Source organism: Cygnus olor, chromosome 9 (assembly GCF_009769625.2).
Source record: "Cygnus olor isolate bCygOlo1 chromosome 9, bCygOlo1.pri.v2, whole genome shotgun sequence".
NCBI classification, from domain to species: domain Eukaryota; kingdom Metazoa; phylum Chordata; class Aves; order Anseriformes; family Anatidae; genus Cygnus; species Cygnus olor.
Window position 1 is genome coordinate 6,530,262 of NC_049177.1, and position 17,821 is coordinate 6,548,082.

Sequence of the window (17,821 nt, forward strand, 5' to 3'; positions counted from 1 at the left end):
TCAAATGATTCTGGAATAACAGTCATGGTAACAAACTCAGTTCCCTCCTATCTGTGCTGTTCTTGAACATGGTAAAATAAACCAAGTCCAGCTCTGATAAAGTTGAAAGAATAAATTTCTCAGTATTTGTTTGGGAATGTAGGCCGTATTGAGTGCGTTATGGTTCTATAGTTTTTTTTTGTTTGTTTGTTTTGTTTTGTTTTTCTGTAGATAGTCTCATATTTTTAAAGATATTTCTAAATGTCGCTGTTATTCTTTGTTATGCTTGAAATCAAGGTGTCTGTATATCGTATAGCAATCTAGGGTTTCACTGATTTTTCCAGAATTAAAAACTGAAAGTGTGGTGTGGGGTGTTTTTTTTTGTTTTGTTTTTTATATATTGCTTCTGTTAATAGAGTTCAGCTTGTATTTACTGTGCTTTCTCCTTGTATATAGTGCTGCTGATCCAAATTTAGACTGAACGTATTCTCTCCAGGGCAAAACAGAGGCCTGCCTGAGTTATTGGAGAACTGGTGTCTGCCAAATTTAGATGATGGCTTGAAGATTCTCTACAATCATTTCAAATGTGTGTTTTCATGCAAAGTTATTGGGGCATCCTCATTTTTGTATAGCTTTGGCAAGACTTTTGGACTATGATGCTAATTATTTTACTTCATTGACAGTATACCTAGACTCTGAGTACTGATACCTTTTTATTCCTATCAGAAATTGGATCCTGGTAGAGCTTTTTTCCAAATAATTTGCATTTTTTCTTTCCTTCCTTTTCCCCCAATACATTCAAGGATGAAATATAGTCAGCAGTAAACTGGTGCTCAAAAGAAAATTCTCTGCAGAAGGCTACTATGCAGCAGGAACTTAGGTGTGAAGTTAATTTGAGAAACACAGACCTTGCATTTGAGCTTATGGACCAGTTTCTTTGTTGGGACTCCTGAAGGTATGCATAAAGCTGATTTATTTCCATCCGTACCTTTATTAGGAAGTCTCGTTGTTTTTTTTTTTTTTTTTTTTTTTTTTAAGTACTTCCCTGTGGTTAGAAATATCTGGAATTGTTGGCAATTGTAGCATGACATTCTTTTAGGATGTGTACTGTTAGATCAGTAATAAAGCAGTGTAAATGCTACTCAAAGTGACAACTTCTTTCACCATGTCTATTCCTAGTTGGAGGCCCTCTCTGATTTTATCACTGGAAACAGGCTGAGTAATGTGGATGTTTTCTCCTCTGAAAAGCATTACTTGTTTGAAAAGACAGAGTTTCTTCTTCATCTGGCTCTAGTGAAATGAAAGATCCATAAAGAAAATAACACCCTATTAGCCTCTACAACTGCAAGACGTGTTCTGGCTCCCCATGCAGGTATCCCATGTGTCTTCAGGAGGAGCCAGATTCTTGTCTTGGGGATATCACTGGCACTGCATCTTTAACTCTTTAAATCCCTGTGGCCTTTCCCACCTTCCCCTGCATTACTAAATGCCCTATTTCCTTAATTAATAGCAAACACAAACAAAATATTACCCTGTAAAATAAGGAAGCTTTTATGTGTATAAGGAAAATCAATTTTGTTGCTTGGAGCTCAGGCAGTTTGTTTCTATGTTATTACTTTCTTCTTCATTTCCATTTGTCTGTGCAATTGTTCTTTACTGACAGACGGGCTTTAGCAGAGGCGTGTTTAAAACAGATGAAGTTCACTGCTGTAGCTTAAAGAAATGTGTTGGGATTTTTTGTTTATTTGTTTGAGAAAATACTTGTTTAGGTACTAGAAAGTTGTTTTGTCTCTTTGTTAGAGCTCAAAAGCTCTGTGTAACTTCATTTGTAACCTCACCTGGGAAATACCAAATCAGCATAAATCAGTTCATGTTCTGAACTTCTGATGGTGCTTTCTTAAGATGTGTAAAGTCTGTTTACTTCACTTCTGTTCTTTAAAAGAAGTCTAGAGACTGCAGGACTAATGGAGCGTTGCTTCCTGCTCCCTTCAGGTCTTGTGGCAGACTAGACTTCAGGTCTGTAGGATGCTTTGCCTGCAATTAGGGCTTTTCAGTAAGCTCATTTTCTTCTGTGTTCCTTATAAGATGTGGGCTTGCAGTCCAACCAGATCTTCCACGTGGTTGCTTCCAAGATGAATGTCCTCTCCCCAGCTGCATCTTCAGTAGGAACACAGTCGTCTTTGAGCCCGCTACTGTTCCGTCAAGTCTGGCCGAGGGTAACTGCTGGCTGAAAGAGTTAAGGGGGAAGGGTTAGGAGGGATGCAGATGGTGCGATTGTGTAAGCCTATTTTCTTATTAAACAAAAGAATACGCTTTTGTTTGGGATCAAACTTGTCTGTGCGCTCATCCCCTCCGTGTCTGTGTGAGCACAATGGCTGCTGCCCTCCGGCCGCAGTCCGGGCCTGGCTGTGGCTGTGGCTGCCCAAGGCCTCACTCACCACAGCCTGTCCGGCACCGCCACGTCGGGCAGCTCGCTGCGGGGGGCGATATCCGCGGCTCTCAGCTGTTGTGCTTGGCCAGAGGCACAATATGTTTTTGTCGCTGGAGTTTGGCAGCTCTGTTGGAAGCATTAAAGCCATCCAGGTCAGATCAGGAGCTGCCTCTTATGGGCCACTTCAGCTGGAGTGTCGGACGTGTTCACCTCTGGCCCACCAACGGTGAGAGCATCTGACAGGTATTGTTCGTGCGCTGCTGCTGCAATTCCTACGCGGATTAAGCAGCAAAAGGCTTCAAAACAAAACAAGCAGACAAAAGTAGTCTGGTTGTTCCAGGAGCATTGCAACTTTTAAGCCATCAGTGAATTTCTTTTAATAAGTGGTACAGACACTAAGAGCTTGGCTTGCCCAGTAACTATAAAACGTATATATAGGCATTGTGAGGCTGGAGAAATCTCTTTTAGAGTGCTAAGTCTGCAGCAGCTTTGAGATTAAAAAAGAAGAGCTGCTGTTAGTGGGTGTTCTTCCTTAGTCCCATCTTTATCATGGTGCTGCCCCTCAAAAACCGGCTGTAGGCCTCGGCTTCATCCCAATTTACAAAGACTCACCAGGCTCGGAAAACACTGACACACACAGTGACTGGCCCTTCAGCTAAGGGGTTGGATTTTCACTGGAGCACGTTATTGTGCTTCCTGCGATTGCAGTAAAGTTCTGGTGAAAAGCTGTATTGAGCTAGGGGAGCTCTCGTTTGGCTGATTGTCACATTCTGCCATCCTTGGACGTCCCCTCAGTCTGCTTGGGGACCGGTTTTGGCTCATCCCCTATGATTTGTAGCCAACTACACAACTGGAATGATGCTTTCCAGTGGCCTTCTTCTCATCTCTGACTTTCTTACTTTTCTTCCGTTTTGAAGGCCAACTGATTCTACTGTACCTTACAGCAACAGAAATGCAGGGAGTTGGAATGTATTCGGCCACATCCATGGTCACATTTTTTTTTCAGTTTTGAAACCAGAGCTCATAAGGGTTTTGATCCTATACAAAGCTGTAGAGGTAACATGTAAAATGAATTGCCAAAAATGTGTTAGGATGGTTAAAAGTAGCAATGACTGGAAAGAAATTGAGATATTAAAACTTAATTATTCTTTGGGCTTTAAATCTCTTGTGTTCTGACACTTATTGGTATTACTTATTTACTTGGTGAAGCATGGCTGAGTAGAAATGTAAAGCGGCAAATGATCCTGTATAATGCAAAATGGAGCAGAAAACATAATTCTCAATTTGGTGTTAAGCCTTATTCATGTGTTAATTTGCTTTTTTAATATAAGCCTGACATTTGAACATTCAAAATGACTACTTCAGCCATTCAGGAGGGAGAGGAAGGTATTTACCATAATGGAAGGGTGGCTGCAGGATGAAAGATGCATGATTTCTTGTCAGAAGGGTGAGGAAGCTGAAAGCTCATGACTTGAATTTAGACGTAAAGTTCAGCTGTGCCCCTTGGGGCAGCTTGAAGTTACTGTGGAAATTCACTCCACCGTTTTGGGCTGCTGCTTAAATAAATGGTTCTGCATTTCAGATTTTTTTTTTCCTCCCCCTTTTGCTATGCCAGAGCAAGTGTTTACATGACTGTCTGATATGCCAGATCAGAGGGCTCCTACACCTGAAAATAACCCAGCAATATGAAATAGTAGATTTTGCCCACTTTAGTTTTCTGAGGCCAATCCATCTCAAAGGGGCATTAGAATGCAGGTGGCTGCAAGAGAAAAGGGGAAGAACGAATGGGTAGAGGTGGTGGAAAAGTGGCAGCTTGAACATGAGTGAGTTTATGGTAATTATGGAATCACGTGTATTCCTGTTAAATACCCTGAAACAAAAGTATGTTTTCTTTCAGTAATTTTCCAGTGCAATGTTGCTGTTCTAAGTAGGACTTGCATAGCAAAAATAATAATAAAAAAAATGAATTGTGTTACTATATTTGTTTTTCAAATTACATTGCTGTATTCTGAGAAGTCATTATGCAAAAAACATTTACAGAATAGAACTGTTTTTGTCATCTTTAATGTTTCTTTGGAAAATTAATCTTTGTGTCTAAGACCAACTTTCAGTACCAGAGAGGCATGTTCCAGAAACCTGCAGAGATATGGAAGGCTTAAAAACAAACCATAACTTCAAAACAGCTCAGTTCCAAAGTACAGTAGATGGAAGTATTTAAAAATATACATTCCACTGTATTCAGAGCTACTCAAGATTCTTTCTGAATTCTTCATGATCTTACTAAACTGCTTCTAACTCTGACGGTACAGATGGTGTGGTATTTCAGATTATTCTAATTCCAAGCAGCTAAATGCACAGTCTATTTTAACAACAAGCTTATCTTGAGTTTTGAAACAATTACATTTTTGTAACATTAGAAAACAAGTCACCCTTTATGGATGAATGTCCTTGGGATTTCCATGATTTGCATTCCTTTTAGGAATTGAAGTTATGACTTACTGCTGCAGTGCTCATCCCACATGTGAAATGTTGTTTGATAAGTGCGCATGCAGCATAAAGTTTTATCCATAGCACAGGATTGTATAGGGTATCCAAGCATTTCTGGCTGATTGCATTCTTGCTGTGTATTCCATTTGACAGAGAAAGCCAACAGTGTTCAAGATACACAATAAATCAACAATGTTGGATACCAGGACCTATAGTTGAAACCAAGCTGGCCAATCTTTTTACGGTGCCAGGAATGTGCTTAATTCATTGTCGCCCTCAGAACAGTGTTGTCATGATTTCATGGCTGTTCGTGCACTGCGAACATCGGCCCTAGACACTGGGCCTTGTGCCTTTACGTTTTCTGTGTGGAGTTGAAAGTCCTTGTTCATAAATGTGTGAAATGCTTTTCACTGACTTGTCCAGCACAACGTGGCCTGCATTTCTCTTCTTCCTATCCCTCCTGAAGAGAGGGTAGGACTAGGGTTAGATTCAGAGTGCTTGAACATTTAGGGTGTCTGTTCTGTTCAGGCATCTGGAGAATGAACAATTTTCCTGCCCACTGAGAAGAGGCTTCTGTGGCAACTCCTACTTGCTGTTCAGGAGTCCTTGCTGGTAGCAAAGCCCATGCCAGCTGGGAAGGTGGCAGCAAGGCCTGGGTGCATGAGGGGAGAAAAAAAACATGACCAGAGTCGATAGCATAAAGCATCAGAACTATCTGTTTGAAATACTCATAGACAGAGAGGTCACCTTCATGGCTTTTTTGGATAGATGATTACAGTATCATTTGTAGGGAATCACCTAGCTTCTTTTCACTTTTTGGTGTCACTTTATTAGAATTAGCGTAAGCCTTAGCATGTTCTTTCTGTAGGTTTGAATTGTTTCTCTGGTATCATTTCTCATCTGTGTTTTTCAAGTTTTCTGCGTGTCTGGTTCCTAGTAATCCACAGGGAGATATAACCATGGATGCTGAAAGCTGACTTTGCAGAAAGCATGTTTCTTTTATCAGCAGTTATGTTCTACTGATGCCAACATACTGAATTGCTAAAAATGCACTGTATTTAATTACAGTGAAGTGATATCCCAGCAAGCCTTTCTCTGGTAAGTATAATTTGTGTTTTTATTGTGAATAATTTCCCTAAATATTTTGGCAGTCTGCATGAGAACACAGCTAAGCGACGTTGATGCACTTTTCCTGTTTGGAGTTGGCTTGTTCTTGTACAGAACGCTTAATCTAATCATCATATCCTGACAAAGCGTGTCATGAATGTGAAACTGTGAGACAGAAATCATTTAGGTCACACAAATTAGTAGTCTTCTCAGCCAGGGCTTCCCAGTTGCTACAGGACTGTACTGGTGCGGTTTGTTTCCTCTTTCCATGAAAATAATACTTTTTTTCCACAATATCTTTTGTCACATGGATGACTGATGAAATTTAGTGAAATTTAGTCTCTAAACAGATATGCTGAGAGGTTGTATATATTATGCCAAACTGAAATATTTTCCTATTTCCTAAGTGCTGTGGTGGTTTGAAAATGCTAGAGGAGTGAAGCTCTGGGAAAGCAGTGTTTTCAAAATCGGAATTGACATTTAATTTGCATTCAAAGCAAAACTATGCAATGAAAATTCATGTTCTTCTACTTTTAGAATACTTATATGTCTGTATATGTTGTTCCTGATACTGATTCTTAACTGCGAGAAGATGCAGGCAAGGACGTAAGTTTCTCTAAGTAAGGTAGTATGAGTTGTGGGAGTTAAATGATGGTGCTGTGCTTCAGCAAGTTTTTGTCAGTTCGGGGGATGGTGAGAAGGCTTTATGACCAAGTATTTCTGTAAGTGTGTTGAGTAGAACTTAATCTGAAAGGAATAATCTTCCATCCTACTGATTGACCCACAATTTATACTAATCCTGTGTTGTCTAGCCATTCAGTCCTGCAGAGAAAAAGCCAATTTTGTGCTACCTCTGCCAGAAGAATTGTTAGTAAATCCTCTTCCTCTTTTGAGCTTTGTGCTTGGCTTTCCTAACAAGCTCTGGTGAGCAATAATTGCATATCTCTGTGGGGAGATGCTGACAGTAGCAGTGAGTAGGGCATTTCCAGGGCTTCTGCGTTGGAGGTGTGGAAGGGAAGTAGGGAGGGGATGTTTGTTGCTGGAGAGAGCAGCCAGGCGTCCTCCCAGGGCTGGACCCCAGAAGGCTTCACTCCTCTGACAGCAGCTTCTGACAGGGATGAAGGACAAGGTGATGCTTCTGCTGCCATTCTTGCTTCAGAGCTGGTCTTTGCCATCTGTTTGGTGTTAAACGGACAGGATGCAGACAAGAAAAGAGATTAGATGGTCTTGGCTTTGAGACAGGATGGTCCTGCAAGCAACCAAAGGGACCGTTGTGAGCTGCCAGGAGGACTGTCTGCATGAGTCGCTCCCTGTGGAGCTCAGCTTAATGGTGCATGGGTTGTGAGCAGAAGGCATGCATTGCAAGCCCTCACTGCCACCTCATATAAAGAAGTTTTCACAACAGCTCCCACTAAACACCAGTGATCAGAGCTGTTAGGGAACAGCTAGAATGGGGTTACACCTGTATTGCTGTAGTAGTAGAAAAGATTAAGTGTTGGCTTTGTTTTTGCATGTTCTTGCTCAAGTCCTGCGATAGCTGAAGGATACAGCTGTGGTTGTAGTTGGCCTTCCGGCAGAAGCTGAGAGCAGCTACTAGGCATGCACAACTAGAATGGAAAAGAGTGTCATATGTTACAGTGGGTGGTAGAAAGTTCTTGATGAAAGGCAGCTTTTGAGCACTAAGAAGCTGTCTTATCTTTAATGCATCAGAAACGGTAAAATATTACATTATTGTTCAATCCTATGTCCATACAAAGCTATTGGGCAAAACGTTGCAGTATGTAATTAAATTGTTTGGTCATGTCTGTATACAAACACAGGCATTCATCTCTCTGAACTAACATTGTAAGATACAGTTTCAAACCAAAATTACTAAGCACATCCCAGAGAAAAGACACAGTTGTGCTTGTATCAAGGTGCATTTTACTCTTCTGAATTACTGATCTACTTATTAGCAACCTATTTCTGTTACAGCTTGGGGCATATGAGGAGCAGCGTTTGTCTGTGGCTTGCCAAGTAACTTCCTTTGGTGTTTGTTTATCTCTTGGTAGTTTGCCAGGTAAATCTCAGTGCCAAGATCAGTTTCTTATGTGATCAGGAAGTGAAACATGAGGATGCACTCAGGACTTCCCCGGCCATCTCCCCTCAGCACGCTAACAGGAATGTGGCGATTGTCTCGTGCTTTAAAGATGAAATTTTCAAAGGCACATAGAGCTCAGTCTCATACAGGAATCACTGGGGTTCCCTTTGAACATCTGACATTTTCACCTTCATATTCTTCCTTCAAGCTCAAATAGTCAAACAACCTTTTTACAAGGAACTACCCAATTACTGATCATTGTCCTCCTAGGAAAATCTGATTATCTGATGGTATTTACTACCTGTCACTTCCCTGTGTGTTTATTAGTGTCAGTATTTCATTGCCCCCTGAATAATTAGTGTGGAATAAAGTATTGACCTTGCTTCAGTGGGACACATTTGCCATCATACCCCGTGAAACGACCTATGAGTGCTTCTGCAGTAGCACAATGGCAAATGTCAAGTTAAATGTAGTTACTGTTTGGACTTTCAGATTCTTTTTACTTGGTTTGGAAAGAAGGGAGGAGTCTTTCAAGCTAATTTCAGGTGGGGTAATTTTCAAGTCGTGGCCCTGTTTCAGTGAGAAGAAGCTCCTGGGAGACATCCTGAATCCTCCTGCAAGCAAGATATGAGGGGTTTGGGTGCTTATGTTTAATTTTGATTTTAATTTGTTGAAATAGTTTTTTGATTAATATTAGCTTTTTTGCTTTATGCACTTGTACAAATACACGTGTGTGGGACTGACTTTCCAAAAGCTACCAGAAAGTAACATCTTTATACGGTACCCTAACTGTTACATGGGTTTAAAAATAAATTTTTACTTTTTTGTTTTGGAAAGGAAGCTTTCACATAACGCAGTCACTGATTCACTTACTCTTCCCACTTGCCCTATACCCCTTTTCAAAGCGATAGAGGTAAGATTCCTCTCTGTCAGAGACACTTGCACGCTTCGCTAAGTTCCTGTGTCTTTCAGATGAGCGAATGAGTATGGGTATAACACCAGCTTCATGTCTTCTGTGTCCAGTTTTAGTGGGCTGGGGGGAAAAGGCTGTATTTTAGCATGCTTTTTCAGCACCACAGCTTAGTTCTTAAGAAAACTTGATATATGCCTACAAGTTAACCCAATTTTACAGAAATTTTTACTGTTTTTACAAGTTACATTGAAAGACTGTTATTTGTATGCCAGCCATGTATGAGAAGCTTATAGATATTCGTCAACCTGGAAGAGTGTACCTTGGAATTTTTCAGTAAGGTAACTTCTGTTTTTAATATATGCAGAAAACACTTTCTTTAGTATTGGCCATTGTAAATAATTTAAAGGCTTTGTTCAATTCTAAAACATGGCAGAATGGATGGTAAATTTTACAGATGTTCTTTTCATAGGCATGTATTTTTTTTTTTCCTTCCACTGTCAGTACATGTTTCTTGCTTGTATTCTTTCAGAAATGATCTTCACAGTGAGACAGTGCATCTGGGGTAAAATTTCTTAAAAGAAAACAAACAAAACTGTGGACCTGTGGCTTACCAAGTACAGTCTTGCAGGACGTCTTTTTTTGCAAGACATTCATGCCCCTGCCTGGTTTTGGTGCTTTATGAGAAGCAGCTGTCACTGAGATTGTTCAGGCTTTTGTGAGTTTGGTGATTTTTTGCTGCTTCTTAAAACACTTCTTCGCTCCGTCAGTAGAAAGCAACAGGGGGGCTCCTCAGCCATAGGGTGGGCATGCCAGGACTTGGCACTTCGCCTGGCTGCCAAGAGTCGTACACAGCTTCAGAAACATCTTTCCTGGGTGCTTTTGACAACTTCCAGCTGAATTACCGTGTTGTCTGTGGAAGCACAGAAATACTACATTTTAAAATTATCTGTTCCCTTTAATGTGTCTTACTGTCTTCCAGTCCTTCTTATCAGCCTAACACTGCAATATAGAAAATGTGGATTGCTCTCCAGTAGTACGAGGAATCTCTGCTCTGGCAGCAGTTGCCCATTAGAAATGTCTGCCAGAGAACTGAAATTGCCCTTCTTCATTTGTCCTTCCATGCCTCCTATTCTCTCATTTCTCCTCTTTTTTAATCTCTATTATTAAAAAGAAATGTATATTTTAAATTACTTAAGGACAGCATACACTAAAAAAAAAACATTTTAAATTTTGCTGTTTTTGCCATTTGCTGTTGGCTGCATTTCTTCCGATGGCAGCGCAGATGCTGAAGCCCTGTGTTGCAAGGGTCTGGGGAAGAGAACTGCTGGAAATGGAAGGAGACAGTTTCTGAGAGTGTGAAACAAAAGGCGTAAGTGAAAGTGAAGCTACAGCTGAACGTAAAGTTTATTGCTGTTGCTGTGGAATACTGTACGCCTTTTTCAAGACTGCTGCAAACCTGGCCAGACAAAATGGGTGGAAGGGCAGAAGGTGGGGAATGTCTGTATCCGATTATGAATTGGAGGAAATGACTGTCTGTGCTCTGTGCACTGGTGGGCTCGGAGTACGCTGCTGGCAGTCTGCTTAGCGTTGTAGGATACTGAACAAAAAGCGGTGAATCGTGAGCTTTTGTGTTTAAAATAACTACCAGGGTTACAAGAAGTTGTTCTTTAAAAATATGTTGTGGGTTTTCTATTGGCTTTCTTAAACTAACTGGAAACTTTCTGCTTTTTTTCAGGAACATTTTTTCTCTGAAAACATTGCTGCTAAAAAGCTCCAAACAGGAGAAGTAAATCCAGTCAGCTTGTCAGGTCACTGGCTCAGTGTAAAACTGCTTTCATGAGGTAACGTTGGGCCAAAGTCAACTTTTCTTTCTCCTTTGTAAATCTGCAGCCAAGCAATGGGCCAGAAAATCTCAGGGAGCATAAAGTCTGTGGATGTGAGGGAGCCCCCTTATAGACCTGTTAAACGAGAGCTGAGAGGCCCGGATTTTTGCAAGCCCGCCCGGCTGGACATGTTGTTGGACATGCCCCCTGCCAAGCTGGAGGTCCAATATAAACATGCTTGGAACAATGAAGATCGCTCTTTAAATATATTTGTAAAGGAAGACGATAAACTGACTTTTCACAGACACCCAGTTGCCCAAAGCACAGATTGCATCCGGGGCAAAGTCGGCTACACGAGAGGCCTCCACGTCTGGCAAATCCACTGGCCCACGAGGCAACGGGGAACTCACGCTGTGGTGGGCGTCTCCACAGCCGAAGCTCCGCTGCACTCGGTGGGGTACACGTCATTGGTTGGTAGCAATAGCGAATCGTGGGGCTGGGATTTGGGACGCAACAAACTCTATCACAATTGTAAAAACCAGCCTGGGGTCACGTATCCAGTCTTTTTGGAACCAGACGAGTCTTTTGTACTCCCAGACTCCTTACTGGTGGTGTTGGATATGGATGAAGGGACGCTCAGCTTCATGGTAGATGGACAGTATCTTGGAGTGGCCTTCAGAGGACTAAAAGGGAAAAAACTTTACCCCATAGTCAGTGCAGTTTGGGGGCACTGTGAAATTACAATGAGATACATCAATGGACTTGACCGTAAGTGTTAACATATTTCTTCATTGCACTGTCTTTCAACTCTTCTCATGTAGGATTTATTTTCTTTATCTTTTCATTGTGAACCGAGTGTACTGGAGGAGGACTCTCCACTGTGAGTAAATTGCATTCCGTAGTTACTGCACACAACTAACAATGGTATGGATTGTATCAAAATATTTTCTGTTGTAAGATTTTTTTGTTTCAGCGAGCAGAGTGGCAGGAAATCTGTGTCCAAAGAAAGTGAACAGACTGAGGGGAGAAAAAAATCTTGAGAAAATTCCAGGGTATGTTTAACAGTAAAACTCTTGTTTACTGAAGGATGTGTTTTAAATCTATGGTTTTCAAATAGGATTTGTGAATCCTATAAAAATTTATGGTGATACTGGGAACTCTTGCATGGTGTGTGCAAACATACTTGAATTCAGACCAGTGGGCTTTCTTTCTGCAGTTGTCTTCCCAGGACCCTCAGAAGCAGTGGTGGATCCCCAAGAATCTGGGAACTCAGATCAAATACTGTTTTCAGCAGTTTTTCTGAAATTGAGCCCTTCTCCTTGGTTCGTTTCAGAAGGTGCTCTCTCAGGGTATTTTCTTCTTCAGAAACACAGTTTATTGGGTAAGCTTTAGCTATTTTTGATATAAAGGGACAAATCAAATACCTTAGGTAGTAAGGAGCAGCATGTTGCTGCTGTGTCCCTAAAGTAGCCCACCAGAACATGCGCTACGGATCTGGGTTTTGTCCAGTTCTTCTCAGTGTTTGGGAAGAACTGTGCTCTGCCAGATCCATCTGCAGCACAGCACATATTGGGTTGTGCCCAGTTGCCTACACGCAGCTTATCTGCTGCTGGGAATTGTGGAATGGACGGCTGAACAAGGTAGCAGTAAGTGGAACCTTGTTCTTGCTAATACTGTGTTACCTGATCCATAGGATGAACTGTGAATGTAAATATATAGATTTAGCAAAAGCACATGGCTGAACTAAACTTTCTTGTTTTTTGGACTTTATGAATGGAACTTGTTTGTGTAAAAAGGGAATAATCTGATAGCAAGTGTACAACACCTCAGCCTTTCAATTAGTGATATTTAAGGGAATTTACAATTCTTTTCAATTAGGTTGGGATGGTCTATTTTTTTTCCCATCAAATTAATTCTCTGCTCATTAGCCTTGCATCTGACATACAAAATAGAAACATAATTAAAGAACTTGACCCTGTTTAAGATTGCTTTTTCATAAGCATCTGTAATAGGCACTGGGGGGAAGAATCTTTATCCACAGAAGCCCTGCAGGTTATTATAGTCAAATGCTAAATAGCTTCTTGAGTGCTTTCATATAAGGGAATATCAGAGGATCACAAGTATTTTGCAGTTACTCAGATATTGCAGAGTTGTGTGCTGACTGCTTGCTACAGACTTTTTTTGGAGGCTGGTGGGGGAGGGATGCTTTTGCAAACTGAATATTTGTATGTGAAAGCAGTTTTCATAATGCTGGGAATATCTGCCAAGCTAAGCAAAGTATTGCTCAGCTTGGTCCACCACGTCCTCAGAAGGAGTCGTTCTGCCTTCCTTTTGTACCCTCTGCAGGGCTGCTCGAGGGAGCCCTAGAAAGATGAAAACAAGGGACGAGGATGTGAATGAGTTTGGTAGAAATTATAAAATAAAAGGAGCTAAGTAGGGAAGCATAGCTGTGGTCTGTGAGACAGCTGAGAGAAAAATTCCCATCCGGTCTCTTGTGGGATAGTTTTGCTGGAAAAGGCAGGATAGCTTCCTTAGATGATCCCAGAGGAAGACAGAACAGTCGTGCTCAAGCATGAACCCATGGCTAAGAGTAAACGTGTAAACTAAGCTTTTATGTCAGCCTGAATGCTGACCTGAGCATGTGAAGAGGAAGTGTAAAGCCACTTTGCCGTGAGGCACTTTGACATCCTGGAGTCACGTCATTTGTTATCACATGTTCACTGATCCCTTACCGTCCTGCAACAAAAACAGCATTCAAGAAACCAGAGTAGCTTGTCTCGCTGGTGCTCTGAAACAGACACCTTCTCTTCTCTGCTAAAAGCGTTTCTATCCAGCCAAGCATATGTATGCGTGGAGTTTGTTGTTGTTGCTTGCCCGCTTTTTAACCTTATGGATTCTCAATTTTTCCTGCAAGTATATGTATATATGTATATATATATATAAGTATATGCTGATGATTGCCGCTTCTGGTAGATCTGGCAGTAGCAAGTTAGCTGTTCTTGAAATTATGCTGTCCAACAGTGACTCGTAGCTTGCTATTTAATGACTGATTGACACTGCTCAAGGCGCACATCGCAGCTTGCGGTGGCTGTTTGTGTGGTGTCTTACAGAGCAAATGGACACCTCGGCTGCAGGGATTTCGAGCATTTTCAGTACTTGCTAATTAAACAGAAGACCTCTCAATACTTAAAGGCCTCAGGGTTAATTCTTAAAGGTTTTACAGGGTTGTGCTTGTAAACTTTGCATTTCACCTTGTTTTCAGAAAGCAATTCAGTGAAAATATAAGAGATGCTCTGTTAATATGTATTTTAGACTACACAAGTTCAGAATACAGAATTTTGTCTCGTACCTGTTGTGTAATTTGGAAGATCTTGATGTAGTGTATTCTGATGGCTGACTGGTAAATAGAAAACATACCTGAGTTGCTGCTTCTTCTTGATCAGAGTTTTGCAAAATATTTTATCTAAAGTAAAATATTTCTAAAGACTCTAAATTGCTTGTTTTTTTTTTTTTTTAATTTTATTTATTTATTTATTTATTTTAGAAGCATAGCTGTAAGAAGTCCTGCATAGCATACCATAGTGGTTATCGTAGGGTCTCTAGAGAGCTGGTGAGGAATTCTACTTTTCTTTCTGAACAGTTTGCGTGTGTTGGGTATAAGAAATTGTTCAGGAGGTGAGCAATATTATTTTTACTTCAATAAACATGAAGTGAAAAGAGGTGTACCCAAATCTTATTAAAGATCTTCAGTTTTCAATTTGACCTTTATTCTGCTTTTCTGACAAATTTTGGAGGCAGCCTCCCTTTTTTGTTGGCTGGCAAGAAACATTGGTACCTTCTGAGTGGTGTATTTCACAGGTAGAAAAATATTTTTGTATCTGTATGCAATCACTTCTATGGTAACTTAAATGGGTATCAGATAATATTTTTGTTTATTTTGACTGTCAGTACTGCTCCTGTGTGGTAAAACTGCTACTTTCATAAAGAGCATGCCTAACTAAAGAACTGAACATCATTTTTTTTTGTTTTGTTTGTTTTAATGAGGAGTGGACAAGTAGAAGTCTTTTATAGTTCGAATGTCTGTAATGTACCTATTTCTGTGCAGAAACACACTTCTTAAGGAGTCTTACTAGTCTGTGGGGAATCATCTGAACCTAAAATAAATTCAGGAATGGATTAGTGTTTCAATGAACTCCTTTCTTCAGGCAGTTTTGGGGTGTAGAAAGAAGTGTTGGTTTTGTTTTTAAAAAGTTGCGAGCCTGGAGCTGCAGTAAGGAGGCTGCCCCAGGGCAGTCATCGATGTTGGCTGTGGCAGTGAGATGGCCCTGGGACAGAGGTGGCTGTGATGCCTGGGTAGGGAACAGTGAACAGAGAATTGAGAACGGGTGAAGGGGTGGTGGAAAACTAACTGAGCTGCTGCTCGTGTGGAAGGGGTGGTTGGGCGGCTGTAAAATGCAGAAGGTAAAGCAGAGGAGAGGAGAGGGTTAAGTGATATGGAGCTGAAGTGGTAAGTTGTGTGCATGGGGATTGTCTCCTTGATAGTTCCAGCAGTGAAGAATGAAGTCCTACTGTTTTTGTTTTTTTTTTTAAGCTTTTCAAGGCTGAAGTTCAAGCCAAGAGTTGCACTTGATATGAAACAATAATATTTGAAAGTCCCTCTGACAATTTGGAGTTACTAAAGGATTTGAACAATATGTGTGATTTAAAAAAGCAATTTTGAGAGTTCTGATTTAAAGCCGTCCACAAGCTTCAGAAGCTACTTCTGAGCATCACGTAGTGGCAGGCTGTGACTTTCACAAGGCAGTCTTTCACTCCTGTTTGAGAGACCTAGAGCTGCAAATGTGTGTCAGGGTTTGGGAGGGAAGGGAGCTGGGCAGGATGGAGAGCGCTTGTCATAACCATGTTCAGTTCTTCCCTGGTCAAACTTCTTTTATCAAACGCTATCAGTATTTATCATGCTGTTGTTTCCTCAGTGTCAATTTTATATCAGATTTCTGACTCGTTGCTTATTGCAATAATAAAAAAACCAGCACAATTGCACAGCAAAGGCAGTATATGTTGTTTTTCAGATGCTTTTTTCATCAGGGTACGTGTGTGTTTAAAAACCAGGTAGGCTATTTATGTCTGTTGTCTGATGAGGAATCCTGAAGACTGTTTATAGACTGGAACCCAAAAATAGAGAAACGCTTTGTGCACTGCAGATCATGACCGACACATTAATACTTGTGTGTTTAAACAAAGCGGCGGGAGGACAACCTAACAGTGCTGTGCTGGGAAACCTGCTCATTGAGTAAATGAATTGAGCACAGTGGTTTATTCTGATCCTTAAAACTACCCAACAGAACAGTGGTGTTTTTTTTTTTTTTTTGAGTTTCAGTAGCACGTGTTACAGGTCTGGCTGTGCCCTGTTCTGTGTTGGTGTGGAGGAACATCCAGAACACAGCCCTTCTGCGTTAACAATAATACACAAGCCATACATACGGAATTGAATTATGCGACTAATAGGTACAAAATTGAGAATTGAATGTCTTTCTAGGCAGAGCGAATGCAGAGAGGCTGCAGAAAGGTTTTCCAGCCATCGCTGTGCAATGCAGAACTGGTTGAAACAAAACTGTGTGATCCCTGTGGGTGAGAGCTGGCAGGGTGGGTAGTGGAGCAGCGCTGGTCCTGGGAGCAGCTGTGTGCCCACATCAGCACAGCGTGCCCATGGGTGCTATGGAGAAACAGCTGTGGATGTGCATCAGTGCTGGCCTTCTGGCCACGTCTCAGAAGACTTTCTGGTATCACTTTCAGATTTCTTCCTCCTGCAGAGTGTGCTTCCCCTGGATGCATAGTGCAGGCTGCTGCAGCTGCTGCTTTGGAGGGTGCGCTCTGCTTGGGATACGCCATGGGATGTGTCCAAATTAGAGGCGCTTTCTCCATGTGATCCAGACAATTTTAAAGAAAACTTCAGCATGTCACATGTATGCCTAAACTCTCGATTGTTGCGTGGTTGCAATAAGGAAGGATAAGTCCATGTTTAAATGAGCTTTAGAAGTCTCGAAATTGCATGTGGAAGGAAAGAATCCTGAAATTTTTATTACAACATATTGAGTAAACTATAAGAACTGAAGATCAAAATTCCACACCCCCCCCCCCCCCCCATTTGTATATTTCTAATTATAAATCCTTAAACTATTTCTTGTGATTTGGCAAGATTTGGGGCTAATTGCCCAGCCAGCTGTCTGGTAGCAGTGTCTGATGTTCAGCAGAGCCACGCTTTTACTCCTAGAATTCTTTGGTCTTTTGATGTTCCAAAAAGAATAACTCATGTTTAGATTGAAAATAGACTGTAAGACTTTATAATAGAAACAATAGTGTCCTAATAACTTCCTTCTTCTCATCTGTTAAGAATTTAGCCATCTTGTCTTAAACTGATGTTTTCATAGATCCAAGAATTACATTTATGAGACATTTGGGATATTGGCTGCTTTTTATGCCTAAATCTCTTGCTTCTAAAATTAGGAATTGTGATTTCAAAACACTAACTTTGACTTTGCCTTATATAATAGTATAATTACTTTGAAATATGTTATAGCAGACAGCTAATTTTCTTTTGTGCAGTATTTACAGTTCTTTGTGCTGTTTCGGTGTGGAAGAATGCTTCTGAAGCTTGATGGCCCATTGCAGTTCTTGTGCTAGACCTTGTGTAGCCATTACACAATTTTGAAAACAAGCCTATCTGGAGTTCAGGGAGATGGAAGCATTTACAGCTCAGAAGAGAAAAAGACTTTGCCTACAAGTGTAATGCCAAGTTACAGAAAGCATTTGTGTGTACAAGTTCAGGTGTTGTTAACCTACAGGTCCTTGTAGTGATCAGTGCTTGACGAAAGTGCCAAGGCTTTCTTTAAGTTGTTACTCTCCATTAGCCTGCAACCTATTGCGTCACTTTTAAAAAGGTATCTCTAACTATTTATATCCCCAGATGAAACAGAAGTATTATTCCAAGTATGTGCTTCAAA

At 40.9% G+C, this 17,821-nt stretch overlaps 1 protein-coding gene across 6 annotated transcripts in view; it reads left to right on the top strand.

Annotated features, from left to right (window-relative positions):
* SPSB4 (splA/ryanodine receptor domain and SOCS box containing 4) overlaps positions 1–17,821 on the top strand; it is a 93,560-nt gene that overhangs the window by 14,511 nt on the left and 61,228 nt on the right. For 5 of the 6 annotated variants that reach the window (XR_005822752.1, XM_040568114.1, XM_040568116.1 and 2 more), the window contains exon 2: positions 10,733–11,588. Coding sequence is in view for 5 of the 6 variants with exons in the window: in XM_040568114.1 (XP_040424048.1) it covers positions 10,895–11,588 (694 nt within the window). In the remaining variant the exon portion in view is untranslated. The remainder of the gene's footprint in view (positions 1–10,732; positions 11,589–17,821) is intronic. The other variant, XM_040568115.1, reaches the window with a different exon arrangement.